Source organism: Lynx canadensis, chromosome F1 (assembly GCF_007474595.2).
Source record: "Lynx canadensis isolate LIC74 chromosome F1, mLynCan4.pri.v2, whole genome shotgun sequence".
In the NCBI taxonomy this organism is placed as follows: Eukaryota; Metazoa; Chordata; class Mammalia; order Carnivora; family Felidae; genus Lynx; species Lynx canadensis.
In genome coordinates, this window is record NC_044319.2 from 10855293 (window position 1) to 10882850 (window position 27558).

General features: G+C 51.8%; 1 protein-coding gene across 1 annotated transcript; it reads left to right on the plus strand.

Moving 5' to 3' along the window:
- Window positions 1-20: 20 nt before the first annotated feature.
- TBX19 (T-box transcription factor 19) lies at window positions 21-25139 on the plus strand. The gene is made up of 8 exons (XM_030302765.2): window positions 21-2218; window positions 9865-10129; window positions 11767-11901; window positions 15090-15151; window positions 16302-16363; window positions 18371-18559; window positions 20771-20906; window positions 23856-25139. The coding sequence occupies exons 1-8, from the start codon at window positions 2016-2018 to the stop codon at window positions 24139-24141; spliced, it is 1338 nt and encodes a 445-aa protein (XP_030158625.1). The 5' UTR covers window positions 21-2015; the 3' UTR covers window positions 24142-25139.
- Window positions 25140-27558: the final 2419 nt, after the last annotated feature.

Sequence of the window (27558 nt, forward strand, 5' to 3'; positions counted from 1 at the left end):
GCCGAAGTCAGACGCTTAACCAACTGAGCCACCCTGGCGCCCCTGTCATATCTGCTTCTAAGATGTATCTGGAGTCCGTTCACATCTTTGCGGCCACTGCCGCCACTCAGGCTGAGCCACGACCGCCCCTTGCCTGAACTGCTGTTAACAGCCTCTTAATCTCTTTACTTCAACCCTTGCCTTTGACTGGTCTGTTCGGTACAAATCAGACTTTGAAAAGTACAAAGCAAATCATGCTGCCTTCCTGCTTCATTCTGTCTGCGGGTTTCCTGTCTCACGTTGGATACCATCCGGTTCCTTGCCATAGTTTACGAGGCCCCTCTCGGAGCAAATCTTACTCTACTCTCTCTGCAGCCCCCTTCCGGCCCCGCCTCCCACAGTTCTTCGACTGGCCCACCCGTGCCAGGAACCGCTTGGGGTTCCTCTGCCTGGAACTCTTCCCCGACTCTTCCCCAACTGTGTCCTTGGCATCTCGTTGGTTTCGGCAAGACTGTCTGCTCCTCCGAGGTTTTCCACACAACCCTCTCTAGTTAGGATCTTCCCCGCCTTGCTGGGTGCCACTACCCCACCCGTTACGCAGTCTGCATAGACTCGTCACCGCTGAGCATTTTTCATTTTCCGCATCAGGTTGTTAATTCCACGAAGGCGCAGGCTACTCGGCCTCATTTGTCGCTGGATGTGACGTGTCACCAGTATTTGGCACTTACTAGGCACTGAATGCGTTTTAAGTATCATCTTTACCCTGACTTTCTCTTCTCTTTTTTTGCTTTTATTTTCCCTTTAATCCTCTTTGGGTTGTAATGAGAGAGAAACTCCTAACCCCCGGGATCTACCCCTGGCCAGCTCTGTCCTTGCCCCCGCCTCCCCGGCTTGTACTGTGTGTCATGGGTAAAAGAAGCATCTATTGGCGGTATCTTCCCAGGGAAAATGGGGCTTCACCCCAGAATGCCAGATAGGTCGTGGGCCGTCTAAGAGGAAAGCCCGAGAGCCCTTGTGGAGCCCTTCTGGATCCTTCTGGATCCTTCTGGGTCCAAGTTGCTCTGCCTAGTAATGTCAACAGCTTATTTTCACTCACTGAGGGCAGTGCTTCCTTGGAGAGGGTAATATGATGCTGAGTGAGTCCTCCCTCTGGCGGGGGCTCGACTCAACAAAACTGGGGCTTTGACTTCTAGGGAGGAAGGACGAGGTTTGGAGATCTGATTGCGGGAGGTGCTGGGGTCCTGTGTGTGCACAGGGTCCCGGAGGAGGGAGAGGAGCAGTAGGGGGTGCTCCGGGAGGAAGGGGGCCCTGGCTCTTTCCCCTTCCTCTGGATCTCTGACTGTTGAGTGGGTGGCACACAGAACATCTTCACTCACTCTTGGGTACGGCTGCCATATTCCCTGGCGTGGTGCCTTTGGCCTTTGGTGTTTGCTGTTCCGTCCGGGGCTGGTAGATATCGGAGGGATTTGGGTTCCTGACTGTGGCAGGACAGCCTGCTTTGGCCTCAAGTTTGGCGATTCTCCCCAGGAGCTCTTTTCCTATAGGTACCACATGCCACGATTTATACACAAACATGATTTGCCTGATTGTCGCAGTCTGGGCCTGGAACAGTTTTAATTAATGGGAAAATGGTCCTCAAAACAGTGATTAGACCTCTTCAGGTACAACAAGATAAAAGCCTGATAATTTGGATGGAGTACTCTTCTTAAATGTCTATTCTATGCACAGCAGCCAATGGGAAAGCCAGGCTCTCTCCCACCTGATCCAATGAGTAATTAAGAGAGGGCTTTTTCTTCCTACCTCTCCCCGCCCTCCCCCTCCCCCTCCCCACTGAAGCTTAACAGGTTGGTGGTATAATTTGGAGACCTTAAGGGGTGTCATGCTAGGAGCTTAGGCGAGAGCCAAAGCATCTTCTCCCCAGCTCCCCAGGCATTGCCGGGCTGGGGTTTGAAAAGCAGGGAGGTGAGAGGAGGAAGGAGCTGGAAGCAGGCTCGAGGTAGGTCACGACGCTCCGCGGCCAAGTTTGAGAGGGGCCTATGGCCATGAGCAAGCTGGGCGCCCAGAAGACCAGTGATGGCACTGTTTCTCGGCTGCTCAACGTGGTAGAAAGTGAGCTTCAGGCAGGGAGGGAAAAAGGTGACCCTACGGAGAAGCAGCTTCAGATCATCCTGGAGGACGCGCCTCTCTGGCAGAGATTCAAGGAAGTCACTAACGAAATGATCGTGACCAAGAATGGCAGGTGAGTGGATCTGCGGCCCGGCCTGGGCTGCGGGGGGGCTTGGCGAGGGAGGCGAGACCCCCCGAAAATGGAAGAGGCTGCCGCTCTTCACTCAGAGGCAGCCGAGTCGGATTAAAATGCTCACGAGAAGAACAATCTCAGACGGCTGTCCCCCAGCCAGCTTGATTAATTTCCCGAGGTCAGAGAAGCGGAGGATGAAGTCACCTTGCATGCATTCTCCATGGAGAAATCCTGGGAAATTACCGTAAGTGGGGGCCTTAGGGAAGTTAGTCGGGAGGTGATACTATGTTTTGACTGACTGCGTACCTTGGAGCAGACCTGAGCTCCACCTCCGTTCGGATAAGGTGAAAGTCAACTTTATTTGGAAGCCGGATGTTTCCTCTTAAGGGTAGCAAACTTGCCAGGGAATTGTGGACTTAGCTGAAGATCGGGAGCCAAAGGGCAAATTTCATCTCACTGCCTGTCGCGACATCTGCTTCCTCGTGTGTGTTTGTGGCGAGGGTTCCTCTGAGATTGTGTATGTTTGTGGTGACAGGAGAACCAACGCAGGAATAGTTGCTGAAGCCATAACATACTGTCTGAGAAAAGAGAAGAGACCCGCTTTTTTCCCATCGCCACAAATGAGAGATTAACAGAAACCGATCTCCGGTGGCATTTCTTGGATTCTATTAAATCCAGCCCTGCTAAGTGGCTGTCAGGGTAATAGTGGGAGGTTTCACTTAAGCAGAGGAGATGCAAATATTTTGAAAGAAAATCTCTCTGCTCCCAGCTTGGCCAGACTGGCTCCCGAGAGTCAGACGATGCTCACAGAACCTTTGGTTCACAAGGTCACCAGGTACAAAAGTCAGAAAGCATTTTCGATATGCTCAGTTTCAGCAGAGCTCCAATTGTGGCCCTTCGGAGAAATGCTGGTAAGAGAGAAAAGTTGGGGCCAGCAGGACCTCTGGCAGGCTTCTGCCCTCGTGCAAAATGCCTCCGTCCCTGATGTCTTGCTTTCCTCTTTTTGAATGAAATGCACCATTCCTTGTCTACCTGGGAGAATTACGACACTGCCACGCGGGTACCCCGTAATTCTGCAATTTGGGAATGGCTTCCACGTGCCTCTGTTCACCTAAATACTTTTTCTGCATATGTAAAATCGGAAAATCTTCCCAAGTTTAAAGTCCTTTAATGTTAGCTATGTGAAAAAATAGCCTTTGTAGAAAAGTCTCATGTCAGCCAACTCGGTTAGTCTTATCTGTGGAGGTCCTGCTGTCATTTCCCTTCCTCCAGTGAACGGAGTCATTTATCAGGTTCTCTTAAAGGTCTCTGAACCCCTTAGGATCGAGATTCTTCCAGGAGACCGTTCCCCTTATACTTCAGATAAAGAAGGGAAGACACATGTCTAAGAAATTGACACGGTGGATCGTGAGTGAGCGTGGCCTATCTCGTATTTTCACAGGTTAGATTGTTAGCCACATCTTAACGTTCTCGATACCAAAAGATCGTTCTTGCTCCTGTCCCCTTGTCTTCCCTTAACCGTCTGTCCCTGCGTATCTCCTCTGTACCCCCGGCCTCTGCCTGCAGACCCGCTATCTCCAGATGCTTCATCCCTGCTTCCAGACCAACTCCTGAGCCCGGGGCACATGCCCCCGTGGCCCTTCTCTGTGCGGAAGACTGTTTCTGGTATTTAACACCCAGCTGTAGCCCTTTCCATTCCACATAACCCGCCTGCCTCCGTGGGCAGACTTTTGGGGGTCTAGAAGCTTCAGTGGGGGTAATCAGATAGCTCCTGTCCACTTGATGTCTCCTTGTTCTGTGTTAATAGCAAATTTTGAAATAACATAGGGTGGGCTGATGAAAGAATTCAGTATATATATATGTGTGTGTGTATGTGTGTGTGTGTGTGTGTGTGTGTATACACACACACACACACACACATACACACACAGAGGAGGCTTCTCTCTGACATTGATCAGAGGTAGTAAAGAAAGGACGTCCCCCTGGATTATCCCCAGAAACCGGGACCCTGATGGGTTTCATTCCTCCCTCCGTCTCTCCTGCCTCACTCCCTGTCCTTCCTTTTCTTCCCCTCCTCCCTTTCCCCCTTCCCCCCTTTCTAAATACAACTTTCAGTTTTCCCTCTTCAGTCGTCTTTCAGCTACAACAGCAACAGTTATAACATCCCCCTAGAGCTCATTTGAATCATCTGTAGGGTGTGCAGCTTGACGAGTATTCTCTTTCATCTCAATCCTTGGAGACAGGAACTTCAACTTTAGGTCAGAGAAAACAACAACAACAACAACAGAACCCTTATTCCAGGCTTCCGAGGCAAATATATGAAATCGCCTGCGCCTCTTATTGTCTTTACTATACTGTCTTCACCTGAGTGGAAAAGGCCGTATTTCCCATGTATTTCCACGCAGTCAAATCATTTCGACTCAGTTCTGATTCGGTTTGCCTTGCACACGTTTTCAGAAACTGGAAGCATTTCAGATGTAATTGGTGTGCCCATGTGTTATAAACGAACAAGCGTGGGGAATCATTAAGTTGAATTTGCCCGTGATTAAGGGCAGCGAGCGGACCGTGCGAGAGGGGGGGGAAACGGAGGCTGTGCATCAGGCGAAGCCACTTCCCTGCCCCGTAGCTCACACACCGTTTCCCCCCAAAGTTCACAGTTAGGATTCGTGGGGATCGTGGGTATTGGTGCCAGCTGCCTTCGGCTAACCAGGTTCCTTCTGCTGGTCTTAAGGCTGCTTACCGTCGCACAAGCCTCGACATGCGCGCATGCACACACACATCCTGACGGGTAGTTGACGAATATCATAGTTCTGCGGTGAGAGCGGAAGGTGAATATTACCTTTAACCATCTCTGCTGTTCCCCACCTCCAACAGCTGCCCCCTGTCTTCCTGCCAACGTCACCCCTCGTAGCCTCCTTCGCAGCACTGGCTCTCAAGATCCGTTAGGAGAAGACAGAGGGAGGAACCGACCTCCTAGCAAAGCAGAGTTCACGGGCAAGGCCCAACCACCTGTGGTCCCTCAAGCATGGTTTTGGGGAATGCTTTTTCACCTTGCTGCATTTGCTTCTCTATTCCTCTCTCTCTCTGTCTCTCTCTCCCTCCCTCCCTCCACTCCCTCCTTCCCTCTGTCTTTCTCCCTGTCTTCCCCCTTCTTTCTGTCTCTCTCCTCCCCCCGCCCAACTCCGAATTAGGGACCAATTTACGTATTTCTCAGCTCCTCACCAACTCCGGGGCTCCTCTGTGGTGAGCCATACCTTGGAAACAGAAGGAGGAAAATCAACCAGATTAGAAGTGCAGTTCATCCTGGGCGCCTGGGTGGCTCAGTCAGTTAAGCGTCCGACTTCAGCTCAGGTCATGATCTCGCGGTGCGTGGGCTCGAGCCCCGCGTCGGGCTCTGTGCTGACAGCTGGGAGCCTGGAGCCTGCTTCGGATTCTGTGTCTCCCTCTCTCTCTCTCTGCCCCTCCCCTGCTCACCATCTGTCTGTCTCTCTCTCAAAAACTAAAGAAAACATTAAAAAAAATAATAAAAGGAACGACACTATGTTGTGCACCTGAAACTAGTGTTATAGGCGTAAACTATACTTCAATTTAAGAAAAGAAAAGGGGAGAGAAAAGGTGTGGTGAACGTACCAGAGGAGGAGGCAGTGGGGCAGAGTCAGAGGAGCACGGACATGTACCTCCTGAACCCCAAGTGCCCAATCTGTGAAATGGGCATGGCAACATTTACTTCCGTGGGGCAAAATGAGACGTGAGTGAGACGCACATACGTTAAGTCCCGGGTGCGGTAAAATTCCGTGTTTAGCTGCTGTCGCTGGAAAAACGGTCTTTCGTTAAGTCATCTCGCAAATCTTGAGGCAGAGTTATACGATCACACCACGGAGAGAACAGCCCGGCCACGTGCTGGAGCAGCTGTGTCCTTCCTCGCACTTTAGTGTGAGAAGATGTGTTACGTGAGCTTTCTTTTCTTTTTATTGCTTTCACACGTACCGCGTATCCTTACTGAGAAAACTTCCGGTGCTTTCTAACTTTGTGTGTGAAACGACAGTGATCCACGTTTAATTCCTGAGTTTTCTTGAAAAACCCAAACCCAAACCCAAACTTCAGCATTTCAGAGAAAGCAAAGGACCAGGAGCCGGACCATCTCTTCTCTGTGTACGTCGTGCAAACAAGCCAGGCTCCTGGCTGTCAAAGTGACCCAATCTGACCCCTACGATCATTTCTGATGCCCACTTTTGTGATTCTTTGCAAATGACATTTGTGTTTTCAGGAGGTTTCTGCTTTCTCTTTCTTTCTTTCTTCTTTCTTTCTTTCTTTCTTTCTTTCTTTCTTTCTTTCTTTCAAGTTCATTTATTTTGAGAGAGAGACAAACCGTGAGCACGGGAGGGGCAGAGAGAGAGGGAGAGAGACAGAATCCCAAGCAGGCTCTGTACCAGCAGCACAGAGCCTGACACGGGGCTCAAACTCACAAACCACGAGATCGTGGCCTGAGTTGAAACCAAGAGTTAGACGCTTAACCAACTGAGCCACCCAGGTGCCCCGGGGCTTCGTTTTCTGTACGTGGCCAGGATTATTAAAATAACGGAAAACATTAAAATATATTGCGAAAGGGAATAGTTCAGTCTGATGTGAGAGAAGAGAATAGATGAAATCCTTCTGTCGGAGAAAAAGCAAAAGGGGGGGGCGCCCGGGTGGCTCAGTCGGTTAAGCAGCCCACTTCGGCTCAGGTCATGATATCACAGTTCGTGGGTTCGTGCCCCGTGTTGGGCTCTGTGCTGACAGCTTAGAACCTGGAGCCTGCTTCGGATTCTGTCTCCCCCTTTCTCTGCCCCTCCTCCTCTCATGCTCTGTCTCTCTCTCAAAAATATAAATAAAACATTAAAAAAAAAAGAAAAAGAATGTGCAAATGGAAGAATTTAGATGACACAGGGAGCCTCCCGAGGGGAGAATCCTCATTTTCCTTATCATGAAAGTCTCATCATTAACGGAGAGGAGAGACAGGTGAGTAACGCCGTGTTCAGGCAGGATCTAGATTCGAGGTGCATCATCTGATGCATTTTTTCCTAGAAACTTCTTTTAACTCACATACTTGTCATAACCTCCTATTTAGATTTTGTCTCCTTGTGCCCGCCAAGACAGAGGGAAGAGAGAGACAGTTCTTCTGGGAGCCAGGGGAAGGAGGAAACCTTTAGCATTTCCCACTCGTGATGCCAAGGCCAGGGTCTCTGGGCAAATAACTGTGATCCTGCTGGAGAATAAAAACTGGTGGTGTAAGTTATTAGTTTGCTCTTTTTTTGTTGTTTTGGAGAAAGAATTCCTATGCTATCGAATTCATCCTTTGTAGAGTATACAATTCAATAGTTTTTAGAATAGTCAGCCATCACTGCTAATTCCAGAACATTGTTCTCACCCCTAAAAAGGAACCCAAAGCCGTCAGCAGTCACTCCTCTGTTCTGCCCAGACTTCTTCTCTCCAGAGAGAAAGGCGGAGGGAACTGGCACCTGTCAGGAGGCAGAAGGGAGGTGGAGCTGGTGTCCCGCGTTTCCAACTTCCAAAGTCACTGCCCCGGGGCAGGATTCTGGAACAGAAGCAGAGCTGGGCCAGCTGTAGGGCTTAGATGTAATGACAGAACATCCGACGCTTGCAAAGCACTCACTAGGCACCAGGCCTTAGAATGAGCACTTTGGTGAATTAGCTCGTGGAGTTCTTGCCCCCCGTGGACAAGGCTGGGGTGAGTGTGCTTGGAGAACAACTTCAGGAAGGGCGGGAGACGGAACCAAGATCGCTCTTCCGTCCGGCCTCTCGGAGGGACTGCCGAATCCTTACCGAGTCCCGGACCAGAGACACGAACCAGGCTCTGTGTTCTGCCGCGAGGAGATGGGAACTGGTCTCTGAGGCAGGGAGGGGTCTGAAAGCACACCCCACCACCGCCAGCTGGAAGACCAAGTTGAAAGAGGGGCCAGGAAAGGAAATGCCAGTGAGGTGGGATGTGCCGAGGGAAGATGATTCTGATCTATGTCCAGATTGCTCAGGAAGCCCTCGTAATGTCAGCTCAGGAGACAGGGAGCCTGCACGGCTTGAGTCCGTCTCTGGGTCGGTCCCTTGCCATCTGCCTGTCAGGTCCCTTTTCTTTTCTTTTCTTTTCTTTTAAAGTTTATTTATTTATTTCGAGAGAGAGAGAGAGCGTAGAGGAGGGGCAAAGAGAGAGGGAGAGAGAATCCCAAGCGGGGCCCGACGCGGGGCTCGAACTCACCAACCGTGAGATCATGACCTGGGCCGAAATTAAGAGTCAGACGCTTAACTGACTGGGCCAGCCAGGCGCCCCTCCTTCGTTGTTGTCTTCAAAGCCAAAGATGCTTTGAAGCTAAGTACCGCTTCAGCTTTAATGTTCCTGTGACGCACCCGGGGCCTTGGGAAAAGTGGGTCTGGAGTGAGGTCGGAGGTTCCGCGTTTCTGATGAGCTTCCAGGTGATCCTGGTGCTGCTGGGTCGGGGACCGCTTTGGGTAGCAAGTGTCCAGACTCTCGGTTATTAGCCTCTCAATGTGGAGACTGAGATTTCAAAAGACGTGTTCACAATACGATGACGTCCGGGGCCATCAGGTGGTGGAGGGGGCATGTCCGGAAACCAGGTCTTTTGAGGATAGATTAGAGCGACTTAGGACATTCGGTGAAGGAAAAACAAACCAGAGAGAGGGAGAAGCCAAGCGAGGTAGCCTCTCCACACATGTGAGAGCACATTTGCTGGCATCGTTCTAGAGGGTGGAAGAAGGACCGAGGACTCCAGATCGGTGCGTCTCCGAGTACATCCCTTGAACACAAATTCGCACAAAATGCTCAGTGAAAGGATGGTCCCGCTGTCCTATAAGTTCCGTGTGCGCACAGTCCTCATCTGCTCGGAGGTTTATCGTGCACATTCGTATATTAAAGGCTCTGAGAAGTCACGCAGGGAAGGAACTGGTCTAGCTCTGTAGAGCCAAGCGTTCCCTCACTTATTTTTACCATGAAACCAATTTTCGCCGTTCAATGCTATTGCTGTCATTCAGAGCTAGTGTTCTCTGTGACAGGGGAAGGACTGGTTTGTGGCCTTAATGGAAGAACTGCTGTGTGCCCGGAGGAAGTCATTGAAGAAAGGACTCTGTGAGAACGTGGCATGTGATGATATGCTTTGGGCTTCAGGGTCCTCTGTCAAATGACTAGATTAATGGTTTTCAGACTTTAAAACGGAGCACAGTGGTTTTCAGTAAAACCCATATATCTATACAGATATAGACATATTTAACTCTATTTATTTTGAGAGCGAGAATGCACGGGGGGAGGGGCAGAGAGAGAGGGAGAGAGAGAATCCCAAGTAGGCTCCCCGTTGTTAGCATAGAGCCCAACACGGGGTTCGATATCACATAACCCGAGCCAAAATCGAGAGTCCGACACTGAACTGAGCTCCCCAGGCGCGCCCCTAAAACCCCAGTCTAAAATGCATTTGTAAAAAAAGAGGCTCTGGAATGGGGGGCTGCTGTCCTGGGGCACTCTCTGTACCCCGAGGCTCTCCACGGAAGGTCTCCGCGCAGTGGAGAGACGGCCGGACCAGGCGAAGGGTGGCCCGAACCTGCCACCATCCCCCCTGTGACTCAGTTTCTGCCTCTTCTTTTAGACGGATGTTCCCCGTCCTAAAGATCAGTGTCACGGGCCTGGACCCCAATGCCATGTACTCCCTCCTGCTGGACTTCGTCCCAACGGACAGTCACCGCTGGAAGTATGTCAACGGGGAATGGGTGCCCGCGGGCAAGCCAGAGGTCTCCAGCCACAGCTGCGTCTACATCCACCCGGACTCCCCCAACTTTGGGGCCCACTGGATGAAAGCTCCCATCTCCTTCAGCAAAGTGAAACTGACAAACAAGCTCAATGGAGGAGGGCAGGTAAGATCGGGTCGCCTGATCGCCTGGCCTCCCGACCGCCCCACACCACCAATCAAGAAATATCAAGGGTGCATTTAGGCAATTAGAGGGGTCCTCACCGGCCTCTTCTCCCATGGAAGCCAATTATTCCCCGGAGTCCAAATGTGAACAGGAATAAACAGCTCTTAATTGGTGCTTTCAGTTTTTAATGGACTTCCTGATGTTAAGAGAGAGGGAGAGAGCGCGGTAGTTTACTTAATCATCGAGGGCCCTTTCAGAGTTTTGTCTTGTGTGGGGCTTTTTACCCAGCCCCCCGGAGAAGGAGATGGTTGTGGGTACCAGGGTTTTGTTGTTCTCTCCCCTCTGTTTTGGTGTAAGTGGCATGTTGGCAATAGACAAATGCCTTAATAAAAAGCGGCTCCCAAATGAAATAATTGCTACCTCCGCTCGGGCATGATGATAATTGTCAATAGAATATTGAATCCGCTTTGGGTTTTCAGAACAACAAACACACCTTAAAGAAGGAAGGTTTTATTTAAGGTCTCCAATTAGAGTAAACACGAATTTGGGGCTTTTTCCTCCTTTGTTTTCTCTGGCAGGATGGCGGATACTAGCGTAATGTGTAAGGTTGTGATTTATGTTATAAAATGTAGACCGTTTGGGGGGGGCAGCGTGGGGGAACTCTGTAGGCTGTTCAGAGCCGGAGCTGGGAGGCGAGGCCCTCGCCCCTATTTCCTGTTGTCGGCCTCTCAGCCCTCCATCTCTGTGGCCTCTTCTGATCCCCATGTTTAACCACCCGGGACACGGGAGTTGACGTTTTAGGAGGAGGAGGTGACCCACCCAAGCCTAGGCAATAGTCAGAAGGTTTCAGTTCTTTATTAAAACAGGAAATTGAAAAGCGAGCTGTTCTTGCCTCCCACATGTCACAACCGAAGACTTATTCTTTCTTTTTCTTTTAACTTTGTTTATTTTGGGAGAGAGGCAGAGAGAGAGAGAGAAAGGAAGAAAGAATCTCACACAGGCTCTGCACTGTCAGTGCAGTGGGGCTCGAACTCACGAACCCTGAGATCATGACCCGAGCCCAAAAAACGTGAGTCAGAAGGTTAACCGACTGAGCCGCCCAGGTGCCCCCACGACTTAAGCCTTTTAAGAAGGCTTCTGTGTGAATCGCAGAGTGGGTGCTAGGTAACCGTCAGACGTCAGACATCCTTACTCTTTAGCTAGTCGCTTGCAAAAGGCAGCCACGTCAGCATTTTGAGATGTCAGGATTCCTCATATGGGGAAAAACAGTATGTTTTAATGGATCGAAATCCACATTGTTGTTCTGAAAATAGGGAGAGAGCGAGAGAGAGAGAAAAGGAAGGCATGATGTTGGCAGAGAACTGAACGCTTTAGAACTTTCTGGCAATCCTAGCATAAGCTCTCATTTCATGCTCCCTGGGAGCTTCTGAATAACTACCCCCCGCCCCCCCCACCGCCGCCATTCAGTTCTCAGACAAGGGAATCGTGTGGTGGCAGCTCCGGTGACCCAGATTCGAAACGTGTGGCCCTGACCGGGCTTGGGTGCCCAGCCTGGGACCAACCAAAGGGGTCACTATTGCCTGTGCTACACCAGGCTCTGCATGGCTTCTCCTTCTCTTCCTCTCCCACCTCAACAGATAATGTTGAATTCTCTGCATAAATACGAACCTCAGGTTCACATAGTGCGCGTCGGAGGTGCCCATCGAATGGTGATGAACTGCTCCTTCCCAGAAACCCAGTTCATAGCCGTGACCGCCTATCAGAACGAGGAGGTGAGTGTGCACAGGCACGTGCCTGGGCGGCTGTCCCCTGGAAGGAGGTGGGGGATGGGGACCAAGCGTGGGTGAGAGGTGGGTTTCTGGGATTCACCGGTGAATCTAGCAGAGCTACAGTCCGGAACACCCCAGCGGAGATGAAGTTAAGCAGGAGGAAGCCACTCTCCACTCCCTCTTGCCTGTTGGCCAAAGGCCTGCCATCCTTGCTCTCCTGGTGCACGGTTGTGCACTGCGTTAAAACCAACAGACCCAGGAGTCTTTGTGTTCCGGGCCCGGTGGGTGCTCGGCCCAGAGCTGGTGCTCAGAGCTGGGTGGTCTCCTGTCCTGTTGGCTCGTGCTGAGCACACTGAGGTCTTTCCTGCCCCACAGGAGCCGCTGGCGCTTTGAGCTGAGGAGGCAGAACCTGGCCTCTGTGGATTAGTTTGGGCGCAGGACGTTTGGGTCCGTGTGCACCTTCTAGGGCTTTCCAGGTCTGTGTGTCATCGGAGGCGCTGGGGGCGGGTTAGATCCTTTCTGACTAAACTTAAAAAAAAACGAACACTTTTTGTAAGTAATACAGGTTCATTACAGAAACTTCCCACAGTAAATACATAGTGCAGAACTACCTTCAGTGAAAATTACAAACAAAAGGTAAAAATGTATTCTTTCCCTCCTGCCTTTTGAATCCAACTCCCCAAGGCCGCCACAAATAACAGCTTAAAGTGTGTGTCTTCCCCCCCCCCCCACGTATTCTCTGTATATATAAATATATATGAGAATACAGACTTACATAAGTTGGCTAATGAAGTACAATATTGGTCTGAAAATTTCTTTTTATTTCCCATTTAGCCGTATATTATGGATATCTTTCTATGTGATTAGGTTCAGGCATATCTCTTTTTCTGAAGTGCCTGCAGAGGATATATGGTCTTTCGGGCAATCAGCTCCCCAGGGTGGCTATTAGGTTGTTTACAGGTGTTTTGTTTGCTCTGACCCGTGATGCTGCAAAGACTATCCCGGTACCTCCGCCCCCGCTGTTTGCTTGCATGGATGAACATCTAGAAATGGAATTCTCTGTCAAGGAGGGGTGGGTTGAGAATCGTGGGACATCACCCAATTACCTCCCCCAGAGAGCCCACGCCTCTGCAACCCTCCCCCGGTTCCCGACACGGGTGATGATCAGCCCTTTTCAGTTTTGATAACCTGACAGGTGAAACAAAACAAAACAGAACAACCCCAAAGTATCTTATTGCTGCTTTAAGCTGTAGATCTTTATTTGGAAGCTTTAAACGATTTGGAGCTCCCCCCTCCCCGACCCCCGCCCGGCCGATGGAGTCAGAATCTCCAGGGATGGTGCCCCGAATCTGTAGTTTTTAAAGTCTCCCTAAAGGATTCTGATGATGAGCGTTCGGATTTGGAAACGGCTACCTTAGTGCCTCGAGGTGAAAGTGAATTGTAGGTCTAACTCCCATCACAGACGTGCAGAGAAAACGTAATTTCGTTTCTGTAAGTCGTCTGGCCTCTTGGCCGAGTGCCTCCAAGCAGTTAAATATTAGATCATTTAAATATTAGATCATTTGGGGCGCCTGGGTGGCGCAGTCGGTTAAGCGTCCGACTTCAGCCAGGTCACGATCTCGCGGTCCGGGAGTTCGAGCCCCGCGTCAGGCTCTGGGCTGATGGCTTGGAGCCTGGAGCCTGTTTCCGATTCTGTGTCTCCCTCTCTCTCTGCCCCTCCCCCGTTCATGCTCTGTCTCTCTCTGTCCCAAAAATAAATAAACATAGAAAAAAAAATTAAAAAAAAAAATAAAATAAATATTAGATCATTTAAACTGGCCCTCAGGTGGTGCTGACCGTAGGCTAAAACAGGCTTGTGTTCTAGACGGCCTTCCCTGCCCTGCTTCTCTCCCTATCGTGGAGTCTGTGTCTTTGAGGGGAGGGTGTGGCTTTTGCGACTCCAGAGAGTGGGGAGGGGGTGTTGGGGACTAAGCCCTAGCCGCTTCCGTCTCCACGGCGATGCCCCTGCCCGCTTACTCCCACCTGCTCCCTTAGTCAGGCTGCCTGCTGGGTGGGTGCTAGAGAGTCCCCTCCGGACCACCAGCCTGGCTAAGGCCACCCCTCCGGCAAGCTCCCCAGCCTCATGCTGGGTTTCAACCTTGATTTTCCCCCCTGGGAATCAAGCCCAGGAAACCCCACCTTAGAGCCTCCCTCTACCGCCAACACTTTCCAGCCAAGTGGGTGTAGATGCACCCTGAGAGGGGAGCGTGCACCTGGGGCTGCATGCTAGGTCTCCCTATGCACCCGAACACCCCCCCCCTTCTCTCCCCACGCCCCTCCTCCCCCCCGGGTTTAGGCCAGGAGAAAGACCAGGTCACTCGCATCAGGCTCTGTGGCTTTCCTCCCTCTTCTGATTTCTTCCGCATTCCCGGGGCCAGAAAGAGGCGTGCTTTTATTTCACTTTTCTTCCTTCCCCGAGGCCCTTGCTGCAGCGAACATTCTTTCCAACGCTTATTCATCCAGCAAAATATTTGTTGAGTCTTAGTACCTGCTGGGACTACTGTGATGGGCATCACAGATGTGTGCACCGCCCTCAAATCACTTACACTCAGGTCACGAGAGCACACATGCGTCATATACACGTTTATGTACATCCGGGGGCTCTGAAGAAAAAGGACGCCCGCGAAGGCCAGCGGGTTGGCGCGAAGGCGGGTGGGAGTGAGAATCTGTGTTTGTGTGAACATGAACGTGGCCCAAGGAGTAAGTGATCCCCGAAGATTTATGGAGTGACATTGGGCGGTACTCTCTGGGTGAGGGGGAATCACTCCGACTGTGTTCCCAGGGACTAGAAAACTGACACGGGGATGTTTTGGGGAGGGGGGTGTTCAATAAAAAAAAAAAAGGATGAATAAATAAAAGAAGACATGGCAGGTTTAGCACATCAGGCTTTGCTCCTTTCTAATTTTGTCCTTCCCTTGCTCGCTTTTGCTGCGTTTGCCTTTTTCGCTGCAGCCACAATACAGCATCCTTTGTCAGGAACGGTGTACTAGTAATTTCGTGCAGAAGGAAGCAAAGAAACGCGGACAGGGAGAAAAGGGAAGAGAGGGGGAGTCCTTCCGGTTGGACAGGAATTCACAGGGGGAGATACAGGGTTCTGTCTGTTCGTAACGTGTTCCGCTTTCACTAACACTTCTTGTCTTTGTAAACGCAAGATAACAGCTCTCAAAATCAAGTACAACCCTTTTGCCAAAGCCTTCTTGGACGCCAAGGAGAGGTGAGTAGAGAAATTGCAGCGAAATCTTGCGGGTTGGCTTCTGCAAATGTGAGATTGATGACAGGGTGATCTTGAAAGGACACACACTCCCTTTGATAGAAAGAGGTTTGCAACATTCAATTCGATCTTCAACAAAATCATCACGATTCAACAAAGTTCCTAATTATCTGTCCCTTAAGCAGGGCTCCAGGGGAACCTCATAACTGGCAATGTTTTGTCAGCTCCGTTTTACTACCAGTTCTCGAAAGTAGCACAGGCATGTTTAAGAAAACATAATTAAGTGATTCAGATTTTTAATAATTCACTCCTCCCCTCCTCCGATTATCTCTGAGTAGTATGGTTTCAATTTTTTTTTTTTTTAAACTGCATGGAGCCTAGGAGAGGTGAGTGATTCATACAGGTAGCTCATAAAGGAGAGAGCTTTTGAGAGAAGAACGTTCAGAGACTTCTGGGATCGTGAGTGGTCACTTTAGGCCAGTGGCTGTACGTACATCTTTGCGTTTTTCCTTTCCATTCTAGGGAAAAAAAAGAAAAAAAAATAGTGCTTATCATTGACTTCTATCAAAGGACTTTGTCCGTCCTGTCAATATTTGATTTAATGTAATTTCAGATAACCAAAGGCCTAAAAAAAAAAAAAAAAAAAATCTGATGTGTGAGATAACAGAACTTTTAATATGCGGTCCTGACTTGGAGTCCTAGCTTTGCCGTTTCCTGGCTGTGTGACCTTACATAAGTCACTTAACCTCTCTGACGTCCACTTTTTAAATCTATAAAATTGGCATAGGAATATTCCCCACCCCCCTCCCCGGGATTATCGGTGGTTCTAGCATATCACAGATGTGTTTGTGCTCCGAAGTCCTATGCAAATCCTAGCTGTTGCTATTGCTTGAATTTTGCCAGGCGGGAGCAGTGACCCCAAATCAGTGAGATCAAACTAAATAGGGATAGCTATAAATATGGCAAGCTGGAGTCACATGAACTTGAAATTCAAAGAGGAATTGCACATTAGATAAAGTATCCTGGAGGAAGAAGGGGGGGAGAGATTCGAGATAAAAGATATAGAGTGCTTTCCAGAGAGAATATGGGGTACACTTTCCGCAGGACTTGTAGAATACGCTGGATGGCCATGGTGTACTTTCCTCTCTTTCAGGAATCACCTAAAAGACATTCCGGAAGCTGTCTCTGAGAGCCAGCACGTGGCCTATTCTCACTGTGAGTTGGGTGGACAGTGGGTGGGACATGCCTGGGGTGGGGGGGGGGAAACACTGGAGCCACCCCACCCAGACTGCACTCGGACCCTACCTGTTGTGTTCCAAAGCTTCTTTCAAGACTCCACAGGTTGTTTCTTCCACTCAAGACATGTGTATGCCCTTTCCAGAATTCCCAGAGAGAACTGGTGTTCCTAGGGGACTGGACTGAAACTCAGGCAGGAGATAGGCATGGGGTGATGGATTTCTCAGACTCAAGTTTTCACCTCCCAGAGGCTCAGGACTGTCTCCTCCGTCTCCACTCTGCACCCCACACCCTTGTCAGTCTGGCCTGGATTGTTCCTGTTCTTAGTGTTTGCCCATTTTTGTGTTGGTCACCACTGCAGCGTTTCCCTTGCACATGTGGGGGAGACTGGGGAGGCTGACAGGAAAGCCATAGGGCGAGGTGAGTGATATGCCACTGGGGGCTGGGCGTCCCTAACAGGGCACTGGCCTCCCCATGTCTGGATGGCATGGGAGGAGGGGAGGAAGCCCCCTAAAGCTGCAGCAGAATCCCAGGTGAGTGATGTCAGAGCAGAAAGTTAACCCTGGTGTCGGAGATGCTCTAATGTGAATTGTGGGGGTTTGCTCGGGTCCAGCTGGGGGTGGGGGGCCCGCTACTCGCTCGGTCCCCTGCGCCTCTGCACATGCGCACTGTGGAGCAGCAATATCGTGCATCAAAGGGAGGAGCTCTCAGAAAAACACTTTTTAAAGGGAGCTGGAATAACAAGCCTTGTGTATAGTACCTGCTTGTGAACCGCATCTTTTCCAAGCTCACACGTTACGGTCTTCTCAGCGAGCTTCTTCAGGTGTGTCCCTTAATGTGGCAAACCAAGGGGGCAGGAGTCCAGTTCAGGGTGACCACATGCCTGGCTTTGCCCACTGGACACCTGCATCAGACAAACTTTTCTTTTTTCTTTTCTTTTTCTTTCTTTCTTTCCTTCCTTCTCTTTCTTTCTTTCTTCTTTCTTCTCTTCCTTCCTTCTTCTTCTTTCTTCTTTCTTTCTTTCTTTCTTTCTTTCTTTCTCCCTCTCTTTCTTTCTTTCTTCTTTCCTTTCTTTCTTTCTTTCTTTCTCCCTTCTTTCTTTTATTTCCTTCTTCTCCCTTCTTTCTTTTTCTTTTCTTCTTTCTTTCTTTCTTTCTCTCTCTCTCTCTTTTCTTCCTTCATCCTCCCTCCGCTCCTTTCTTCCTTTCTTTCTTTCTTTCTTTCTTTCTTTCTTTCTTTCTCCCTTTTTCTTTTCTTTTTTCTTTCTTTTCTCTCTCTCTCTTTTTCTTCCTTCCTTCCTCTCTCTCTCCCTCCTTTCTTTCTTTCTTTCTTTTTTCTTCTTTCTTTCTTTCTTTCTCTTTTTTTCTTCCTTCCTTCCTTCCTTCCTTCCTTCCTTCCTCCTCCTCTCTCTCTCTCTCTCTTTCTTTCTCTCTTTCTTTCTTCCGATGCCTTTTCTTTCTTTCATGTTTTTTTGTTTTCCATTCAAAACCAAGTTTCTGTGAGCCATCCTGGCTCGTCTTGCTTGGAGTGAGAACCACAGACACCTTTCCCGCTGGGCAGAAAGAGGCCTTCACGCCTGTGTAACCACATGAAACATCCCCCCCCGCAGCTGGACATTACATATGCGTCTAACATCAACAGGTTATTGCTTCTCAGACTGACTTTTAATTTAATTCAGTGAAGTCAGAAGCAACTTCACTTTTGCATTTCTGTGACTTTTCACTCAAACGGTCTTTTATGTCGCTCGGGCCCAGGGTTCCTCCAGAGGCTTTCCGAACTTTGATAGGAACCGTCATCCTTCTCCAAAGAAGCCAGCTTCGGTGCTGCTGTGGAAGGGGGGTGGCGGCGGCCGCGGTCCCCGTCGCTACCCCGGGCGGATGTTCGGCGTCGTTCACACAGAGACGCAGTATGTGCACTGGCTGGTCAGCTGCCTTTTGGTGTGGAAGTTCAGAGTCGGTCTCTGTGTCTTCCTCTTGTCTATTCTAGTGGGAGGCTGGATCTTTTCTAATCCTGACGGAGCGTGTGCAGCAGGAAACGCCAGTTACCAGTATGCGACACCCTTGCCTCTGTCCGCAACCCACACCCACCATGGCTATGAGCATTATCCCGGCCTCCGCGGTCACCGGCAGGCTCCCTATCCTTCTGCCTACATGCATAGAAACCATTCTCCCTCAGGTGTGTGATTTTGTGAATTAGGCCCTTGGGGGTGTGGGTAAGGGGGGCGGTGGTGCCGAGAAATGGGTACACAGCGGGTAGTAAAAAGAAGCATCCGAATATAGGTAATAGTATTGGGTAATATCATTGTGATGGTTTTTTAAAAAACTTTTCATGTTTCTTTATTTTTGAGAGAGAGAGAGAGAGAGAGAGAGAGACAGAGCGTGAGCAGGGGAGGGGCAGGGAGGGAGCAGGATACAGAGTCTGAAGCAGGCTCCAGGCTCCGAGCTGGCAGCCCAGAGCCCGACGCGGGGCTCGAACCCACGAGAACCTGTGAGATCGTGACCCGAGCCGGAGTCGGACGCTTAACCGACTGGGCCACCCAGGCGCCCTATCATTTTAATGTTTTATCTTGTATACTAATAGTTGGTTATGTAGTTATAACATTATTCGTGTTTTATAATTGTTTCGTAAGACGCTCGGTCTCCTGGTTTCTCATGGGGGTGAAGGGCCTCCGCTCACCGCCTCCGCGGGGCTCTTTTCTTCACTTGTATTACGTCCGGGGGACGCGAGGCCCAGAACTGGGGAGCTTTTAGGAAGACCTCTGGGTCTTCCTAAAGACCCAGACTCTGGGTTGTTCCTGATGTTGGCTCAGGTCCTGATCTCACGATTCGTGAGCTCGAGGTCTGCGGTGATGGTGCAGAGGCTGCTGGGGATTCTCTCTCTCTCTCTCTCTCTCTCTGTCTCTCTGATTCGAAATAAAGATGAGGAAACATTGAACATTTTTTTTTGTTGTTGTCTAAAGAAATAAGTGAGATTCGTGGCATGGGAGTCGGAGGAGAGGGTTAAGATCCCACCCTGAGCTCTGTCTGCAGAGGGCTTTCTGGGTCACTGGCTGCCTGTCTCTGTGTCCCTTCGTGTGCCACTCCCAGCAGCCTTGAGAGCTACTTCCGGGAAGGAATAGAATGTAGCTTAATGACACCAGAAAGTGGGCAGCGTTCTCGCTCTGCTTCCCGGTCCTTTCCCACGGGCAGCACGTAAAACACAGCTTCTGAGCCCCTGCTACACGCCAGGCCCTCGTCCGGACAGTGGACGGGAAGGTGATGAAGGGATAGTTTCTTCCCTGAGGAAACTCGGGCCCATGCGGATACATGAATACGGAATCGTAACACCAGGCAGTGAGAGCTCTCGTGTGGCCCTCGGACCTACAGCATCACCTGGGAACTCGTTAGAAAGGTAGACTCTCGGGCTCTCCTTCTGGACGAGCCTACATTTTAATGAGATCCCTAGGTGATTCTCCTGCACGTTACAGTCTGAGAGACATTCTAGAACACACTTAAGCCCAGGTGCTGTGGGAACGGAGGGAAACGAGCAGCCGTAACTGCCCCGGAGGGGTGAACCCTTAAGTTGAGATTCGCAGGGTGAACAGAAGCGGACAGAGGTGGGGGTGAGCAGAGGCGGAAGGCGGAAGGCAGGGGGCCCAGGAGAGGCGAAGGGCCCTGAGGTAGGAGTGGGGTGAGCAAAGGCCCGGGGTGGGGGGGAGAGGGGACCCAGGGTGTCCGGGGAACGGATTTGGAACAGAGCGTGGAGGGAAAGGTGGAGGAAACAGAGCTGGGGCTGAAGAAGTTGCAGGTGTCCCATCCTGACGAGGAGCGACTGGGCCAGCCAGGTGTGCGCACTGGAATGTTCTTCCTCGCTCTCCTTGGCCTGCCTCCCTCCCTCCTCTCTCTTATTTATGCACACCATTTGTGCACACGGAGAGCCAAAGACGTAGAAGACACTGTTCTTGAGGTGTTTAAATGTACTTGGGATTGCTGAGAAGAATAAGGTGTGGGTCCTTAGAAATCTCGTCTGGGGCACTGGTGGGCCCTTCGGCCTGTGTTGAGGGGATGCTGACACGATCCGTTCTTCAGGGGGCGTGAGGGTGGTGATGAGTCAGACGGGTCTGTGTCATGAAGCGCGGATCACCTCTCCTCTCTGAGCCTCATGGACAAAGGGGAGAGGACAGGTCGCTGTTGTGCCGAGTAAAATAGGACCGGAAGGTGCCATGTGGTTGACGTTCCGTATACCTGAGGGCTTCCTTCTTTGCCGTTTCCCTCGGAAAGCACTAACAAACTATTGGCCCCTGTGGCACGAGCCACGGCCACGTTTCACCCTCGAATAATATCATTGGCCGCCATCGTTGCATGTTCTACACACCCCATCAACTGAACTATTGTTATTTCCCCAAAGTGAATTTGATAGAAAGCTCCAGCAATAACCTGCAAGTCTTCTCCGGAGCTGACAGCTGGACTTCCTTATCTTCCACACCCCACGCCAGCATCCTGTCTGTACCCCACACCAGCGGGCCGATCAATCCAGGGCCTAGGTAAGACCAACGCCGGCAATGTGCTCATTGGTGGTCTCGAGGTCTTGACATTAGCCCTAGAGACTCAAGGTCATTCTTCTTCCTCGGGTGCCTTGGCCTAAGCCATTGTCCTGACTCCTAAGCCACGAGGAAGGGAACATGAACACAGGATGGGCTTTTCACTTTCAGAGAGAAGGGAGGGGGAGAGCACCTGCTCAACTGTATGCCGAGACCCTGGATTGTCGGTGTTCTCCTAAGCCACCCATCCGAACAGGGGAATAGACGGTGGGTGCCTGGCCCGCAATCCAGGTAACAGGGCAGAATGTAGCATGCCGCACCCGAGGCGGAACTCACACACCAGAGACCTGCATGTCGTTCGAACTTCTGGAGATCGGTGTGGGGAAAGGGACAGGGAGGGACCTTGGAGTTTGACGGACGCTGGCTTTAGTCCTGGTTCTACCTGGTATGGGCTTTGTGGCTCCAGGCGGTTTCCTGAGCCTCACCGAGCGCCCGCTTTCTTATCGCTAAGATGGAAATGATATGAGCGGCTCGGTAGGTTATGGTGAGCTCACAAGGAGAACATGCATTAAGATGCATTGTAAGCAGGAGCGTTCCACGTAAATGTCCGCTGTTGTGTTCAGTTCCGTGTGCAGAGTTTTGAGAAGGTCCTAAAAGGGACCCAAAATGAAAAGGTGGGTCTTGGGAGATGTCTGATAACTTGTGATTTGCTGGTCTAGAAAATGTTAGGGGAACATAGTGCTTCGGTCTACAGCAGGGCTGCTCACACTTGAATGGGTGTTAGTCTCATCTGGGAGGCGGGGGCTCGGTCGGTTAAGTGCCTGACTTCTGCTCGGGTCGTGGTCTCCTGGTTTGTGGGTTCGAGCCCCACGTCGGGCTCTGTGCTGACAGTTCAGAGCCTGGAGCCTGCTTTGGATTCTGTGTCTCCCTCTCTCTCTGACCCTTTCCCGCTTGCACACTCTCTCTCTCTCTCAAAAATAAGTAAACATTAAAAAAAAAAATCACCTGGGATGCTGTGAAAATGCACAATCTGGGTGCTTGGGCGGCTCAGTTGGTTAAGCGTCTGACTCTTGATTTCGGCTCAGGTCATGATCTCACGGTGCGTGAGACTGAGCCCCACATCGGGCTCTGTGTCGACAGTGCGGAGCCGGCTTGGGATTCTCTCTATCTCCCCCTCTCTCTGCCCCTCCCCTGCTCACCGAGTCTCTCTCTCAACATAAGTAAGAACTCTAAAAAAATGCACAGTCTGATGAACAGGTCTGGGCTGGAGCCTGAGATTCTGCATTTTACAAGCTTGCGTGGGTGTTGCTGGGGTTGCTAGGATCTTGATGGTTTTGATACTGATGTGGCTGTGGCGATCAGGGTCTAGCGCTGGGCTACCCCATGCAGCAGCCAGTGGTCGCCTGCGGAGACTGAACCCTTGAAATGCAGCAGGTCCCCATGGACGTGTACTGTGAGTACACGGAAGTCTGAAGACTGGGCAGGAAACAAAGAATTAAACATCTCAACTCTTCTTCTTTTTTTTTTTTTTTTACCTTGAATGCATGTTGAAATAATATTTTGCACGTTTTTGGTTCCATAAGATATTATTACCAATAAGTGCATTTTTTCCTTCTTTTTTCTTTTTTAAAATATGTGGCTGCTAGCAAACGAAGCCTGGCGGTTATGGCTCACGTTTTGTTCCTATCGGTCGCTACGCGGCTGGATTACCTAAAGGAGAAGCGCGGGTTCGGGTTGTGGTGGCAGGAAGTGAGAAAGCGAGTCCTTGAAGATGGTAAACGATCACGTGGCAGGTTCTGTCCCAGATATTTTGTCAGTTGTTTACGGTATTCAGCGACATCCACGAGGCTGACGTTAAAGTCCCTATTTTACTGTTGGAGAAACCGTAGCTCAGACACATTAAAGACGTCCTGAAGGTCATCCAGTAGGTGGTGTCACCAAGTGCTTGGTTCTCCCACTGGCCCACGAGGCATCAGGAAGGGGCCCTGCCGCGGGCGATGCCGTAGAAGAGGCCTCTTCTAGAGGGCAGACCCCAAATCACAGCAGGCCGAGCGAGCTAACGAACAGACAGACAACAAGCACACAGCCAGAGCAGGGGCTTCGGCAGGTTTCGTGTGGCCCAGCCAGGTCTATAGTATCTGGACCATGGCATGGAGTGCAGGCTGGCGTTTCTGTTTCTGGTTTCCCCAGCAGCATCTTTAACCCGTTACCGACTCCCGTCGCGATTTTGCTGGAGAACAGCAAACGCGTCCAGTGCCGTCACTGCGCAAGGAGCCCGTTCTCCCGTAGCTCAGTATCAGGCGATAACAGAGGCTCTAAAATGTCAGGACATCGCGATGGCTGAAGGCTTAGGGCGCTGGCATTTACCCGGCCTGTCCCGACCGCAGTCATTTCGTCTACGTTCGGGCGCAAAATTTGCTGCGCGTTACTGTCGACCGGAAAGCTTTAAAAAGTCCCGATCCCCAAGCGGCACGCCAGATTGGTAAAAACCTGAGGCTCTCTGGCGGCGGGACCCAGGCGTCAGAGCTTGCTAAGTGGTTCCAGCAAGCAGTTGGGTTTGGGAGCCAGCAATGGAGGAGTTCATTATAACGGCCACCGTTGGGTGAGCGCCCCGTGCGAGGCCTCGTATCCTCGTTGTTGTCTAACCCTCGTGATAGCGTCTGTAACGTGCGCATCGTCATCACTCCAGATCTTGAAGGTGAGGAAGCCGAGGCTCAGAGGTATCGCCCGGACCAGGGTCTCGGGGGCAGTAAGCGGGAGACCGGGACGCGAACCCGGGTTTTCCGACCCCGGGTGTCCCAATCGTTGTGTCCGTCACGTCCCCTCTCTTCCAGGGAGGGGTCTCACTCACAGGCTGGGCCCTCTGGGTCAGAGCTGGAAGGAAAGCCGTGGCCGGGTGCTCGGTCCCAAGGCCCGGGCCCTCAGCAAGCGTCTGTGTCTCTGTCTCTGCAGCCCCTACCCGTGCCTGTGGACCATCAGTAACAGCGGCGGGGGCCCCGCCGGGCCGGGCCCAGACGTGCACGCCAGCTCCCCGGGGACGTTTCTCCTGGGGAGCCCGGCCGTGACTTCGCCCCTCTCTGCCCAGGCACCCGCTTCGGCCGGCGTGGAGGTTCTGGGGGAGCCTTCGCTGACCAGCATTGCCGTGTCCACCTGGACGGCGGTGGCCTCGCATCCCTTCTCGGGCTGGGGTGGCCCGGGTGGGGGAGGGCGCCATTCTCCCTCTTCACTGGATGGTTAGGCAGGATCCTAGGGAGGGTGTCGGCGGAGAACCTTCTATGCGTAGAGCTTTTAGAAACCCCACCTGCGGATCCCAGGAAGTTAGACTGCGGGGTTGCCTCGCCCAGTGAGCTGGGGGGGGGGGTGGGTGGCTTACGGGAGATGATTTAGTCTGATGAGGCTCCCTGCTGTCTCTTTGCGCTCCCGTTTCTCTCTGCAGCTCATCTGCGACCCGCTTAGGTAACCAAAGCTCACCGAGCACCTCCCTCGGCCCTGCCCCTCACTTCCAAATGGTTCCAGAAGGCCCCACTTCCTGTTCTGTCTGAGCTCACCTGGCCTGAGGCTTTCCAGCCTCGTGCCGCCCTGCGAAGCATCTGTGGCCACCGGGCTTCTGCTCTGAGGCCAAGGGAGGGCGTAAGGCCACCGAGTGACGTGAACGCGCAGAGAGCTAGTCACGGTTTACTCACAGATCCGTGCCTGGGATGGAGGAGATGAGACCGTGACCTTCCCTTGCTCAGAAACCGTCCATGGCTCCCCGTTGCCTACAGCACGAAGTCCTACCTCCTGGCCGGAAGGACACCGTCGACTGTCGAGCCTCAAGCTTCCCTGCGTGACCCCATTAGCGTCCTACGTTTCCGTCGAGGTCGACGTTCTGCCTGTTGTCTCAACGTTCCGTGGACTTTGCCACCTCTGTGCCTTCTCGGCGCCTCAGCTGTCCTTCTCGGTTCCGTCCCGCCTCTGGGACTCCCGCCCCTCCCCCCCGGGGGCCGGCTGAGGCGTCACTGCCCACATCATACCCCTGAGGTGCCTGGGCACGAGTGATCCTGCCCCGCCGGTTTTTGCCTCCGTTTTGTGGAGCTCGCCCCATCCTGCCTTGTGTTTTTGTCACCTGTGAATGTGTCTCTCTCCCCCTAGACTGTGAACCCCTTGAGGGTGAGGACTAGCCTTCTCGTCTTTGTACCCCACAGCACCCGGTGCCTTGCCTATAGTAGGTGCCCAATAAACACTGGCCGAATGCAACTTGGCGTGCAGTGCGTGCGTGCTAGGAGGACAGCCGTGGAGCTCGCGGGACGGCAGAGCTCGGAGACACGTGTCCGGGTCGGGGTAGCGTGTCAGCGTGCGGAGCCCAGGAACACGCTGTGTTAACCAGGGCTCCTCGTCTGAGGCACAGCCCACGGGCAGTGACTGAGGAGCCGGAGAAGGTGTGGGCAGAGCCGTTGCTTCCAAATACGGGTCCTTGGAGCCCCCCGTGCCGGGATCACCAGGGGCACCTGTTAGAAACACGCATTCCAGGGGTGCCTGGGTGGTTCGGTCGGTTGAGCGTCCGGCTTCGGCTCAGGTCACGATCTCGTGGTCCGTGGGCTCGAGCCCCGCGTCGGGCTCTGGGCTGACGGCTCGAGCCTGGAGCCCATTTCGGATTCTGTGTCTCCCTCTCTCTCTGCTCCTCCCCTGCTCGTGCTCTCTCTCTCTCAAAAATAAATAAATAAACATTAAAAAAAAAAAAAAGAAACACACGTTCCTGGGCACATTCCGTACCTACCGGATCAGCATTGTTAGGGCTGGAGTCCAGGAATCTGCCTTTCAAAATAGAGCCTACAGAGCCAAGTTTGGAACCTACTTGCCCAGACCAGAGAAATCGAGGGATAGGTACTACAGGAACCTGGCTTCAGATAAGAGTTTCTTTTTTAATTTTTTTTTTTTTTACATTGATTTATTTTTGAGAAACAGAGTGAGACAAAGCGTGAACGGGGGAGGGGCAGAGAGAGAAGGAGACACAGATTCTGAAGCGGGCTCCGGGCTCTGAGCTGTCAGCACAGAGCCCGACGCGGGGCTCGAACTCACACAACCCCGAGAACGTGACCCGAGCTGAGGTCAGACAATTAGCCGATTGGTCCACTCAGGCGCCCCAAACCTGTGATGCTTTTTAAACACACGAAATGACAGCTGGTTCTGCATCGAGGGTCTCTATTTGCATGGTGTGGGCCATGCAGCTAGATCATTATGCTTTCTGGTGTTTTCTCCAGATAGTTCGGGGCTAATTTCTGCCTGGGAGAACAACCCTTGATTGCCTAAGTCATTTAATGACTGATGGAGTCTCTGACGTCCTAGACTAACTTTGGAGCTTTTTTAAGAAATAAATATTTTAAAATGTTTATTATTTTTGAGAGAGAGAGAGAGAGAGAGAGAGACAAAGAGAGAGAGTGAGAGCGGGGGTAGGGCAGAGAGAGAGGAACACACAGAATCCGAAGCAGGCTCCAGGCTCTGAGCTGTCAGCACAGAGCCCGACGCAGGGCTTGAACTCGTGAACCATGAGATATGACCTGAGCTGAAGTCGGACGCGTAACCGACTGAGCCACCCAGGAGCTTTTACAGCACCTCCTTGCTCATGCAGCTTGTTACAAGACAACAGTGATGTCGCTTCAGAGATTGAAGCCTGTCACACTGAGTTGAAGAGAAACGTAAATCGCACCGGAATAAAGAGTTAATACAATTCTTTTAGGCAGGCAGGCAGTAGAGATTTGTAACTCTCCCTAGAGTCTGCTCTGTCGAAGGTGTCTCCCCTCGTGGGGTCTTTATTTGGTCCGTGTGGCTTCCGCAGCCCTCCCCGCTCCCGGTGAGCCGGCCTCGCCACCAAAGGCCTCTGCCCGCCACACCATACCTATGCCAGGCCTTCCAGATGCTTCCAGGGGCTTCCTGTCGCTCCGGGGGCACCTCCTGGGACTGAGCGGAGGGGAGGGGAGGTGCTGATATGAGGAGAGTGTAAAAGCTATGCCGTAAAACAAATCTCAATAAAAGATATTTGAGGCAGTGGGTGTTTGCCACTTTCCCCCAAGACTGGACTCGATTTGGGTGAGTATGAGCGGGTTGAAATAGCGCATTTGTGCAGGATCCGGATTCTGGCTTAGGGACTGGGTGTCAAAGCTGGAGAATGGCACCTGGGGCATTATTCTGGCATTTGTCTCAGCGCCCTCCCTCTTATTCGCGTTACCCCCTTCCCACCTTCCTGAGCCCCTTGCTGGCCCCAGGCCGGTTGGTGGGGTTGGTAGACGGAGCAAGCATGTGCTTCCTGGAACAGAGGTCCGGGGGGTGGGGGTGGGGGGCGGATACGCGGTGCCGAAAAAGGTGCAGGGAAGAGCCTCTGTGGTCTGAGGGTATTAAATCTTTTCGAGCCTCGTTATAGAGACATGTTTGTCTGCCCGGCACCCCGGCCTTCTGGGACAAGAATTGCACCCCCCCCCCACACTCTTGGGGAGACTGCCTCCCCTCCTCCCACTCGGCAGGCGTTCAGTGGGCGGGGGGCAGGGGCCCACATTCCATTCCTGCTGAGTTGGTTGGTTTGGGGGTTTCTGTCACTCGCTGCGGGTGTCCCATTTACGCCGGCCCAACACGGTCACGCAGAGGCTCGTTAATTCCAAGTTTCACTGTGTTAGAGGCCACG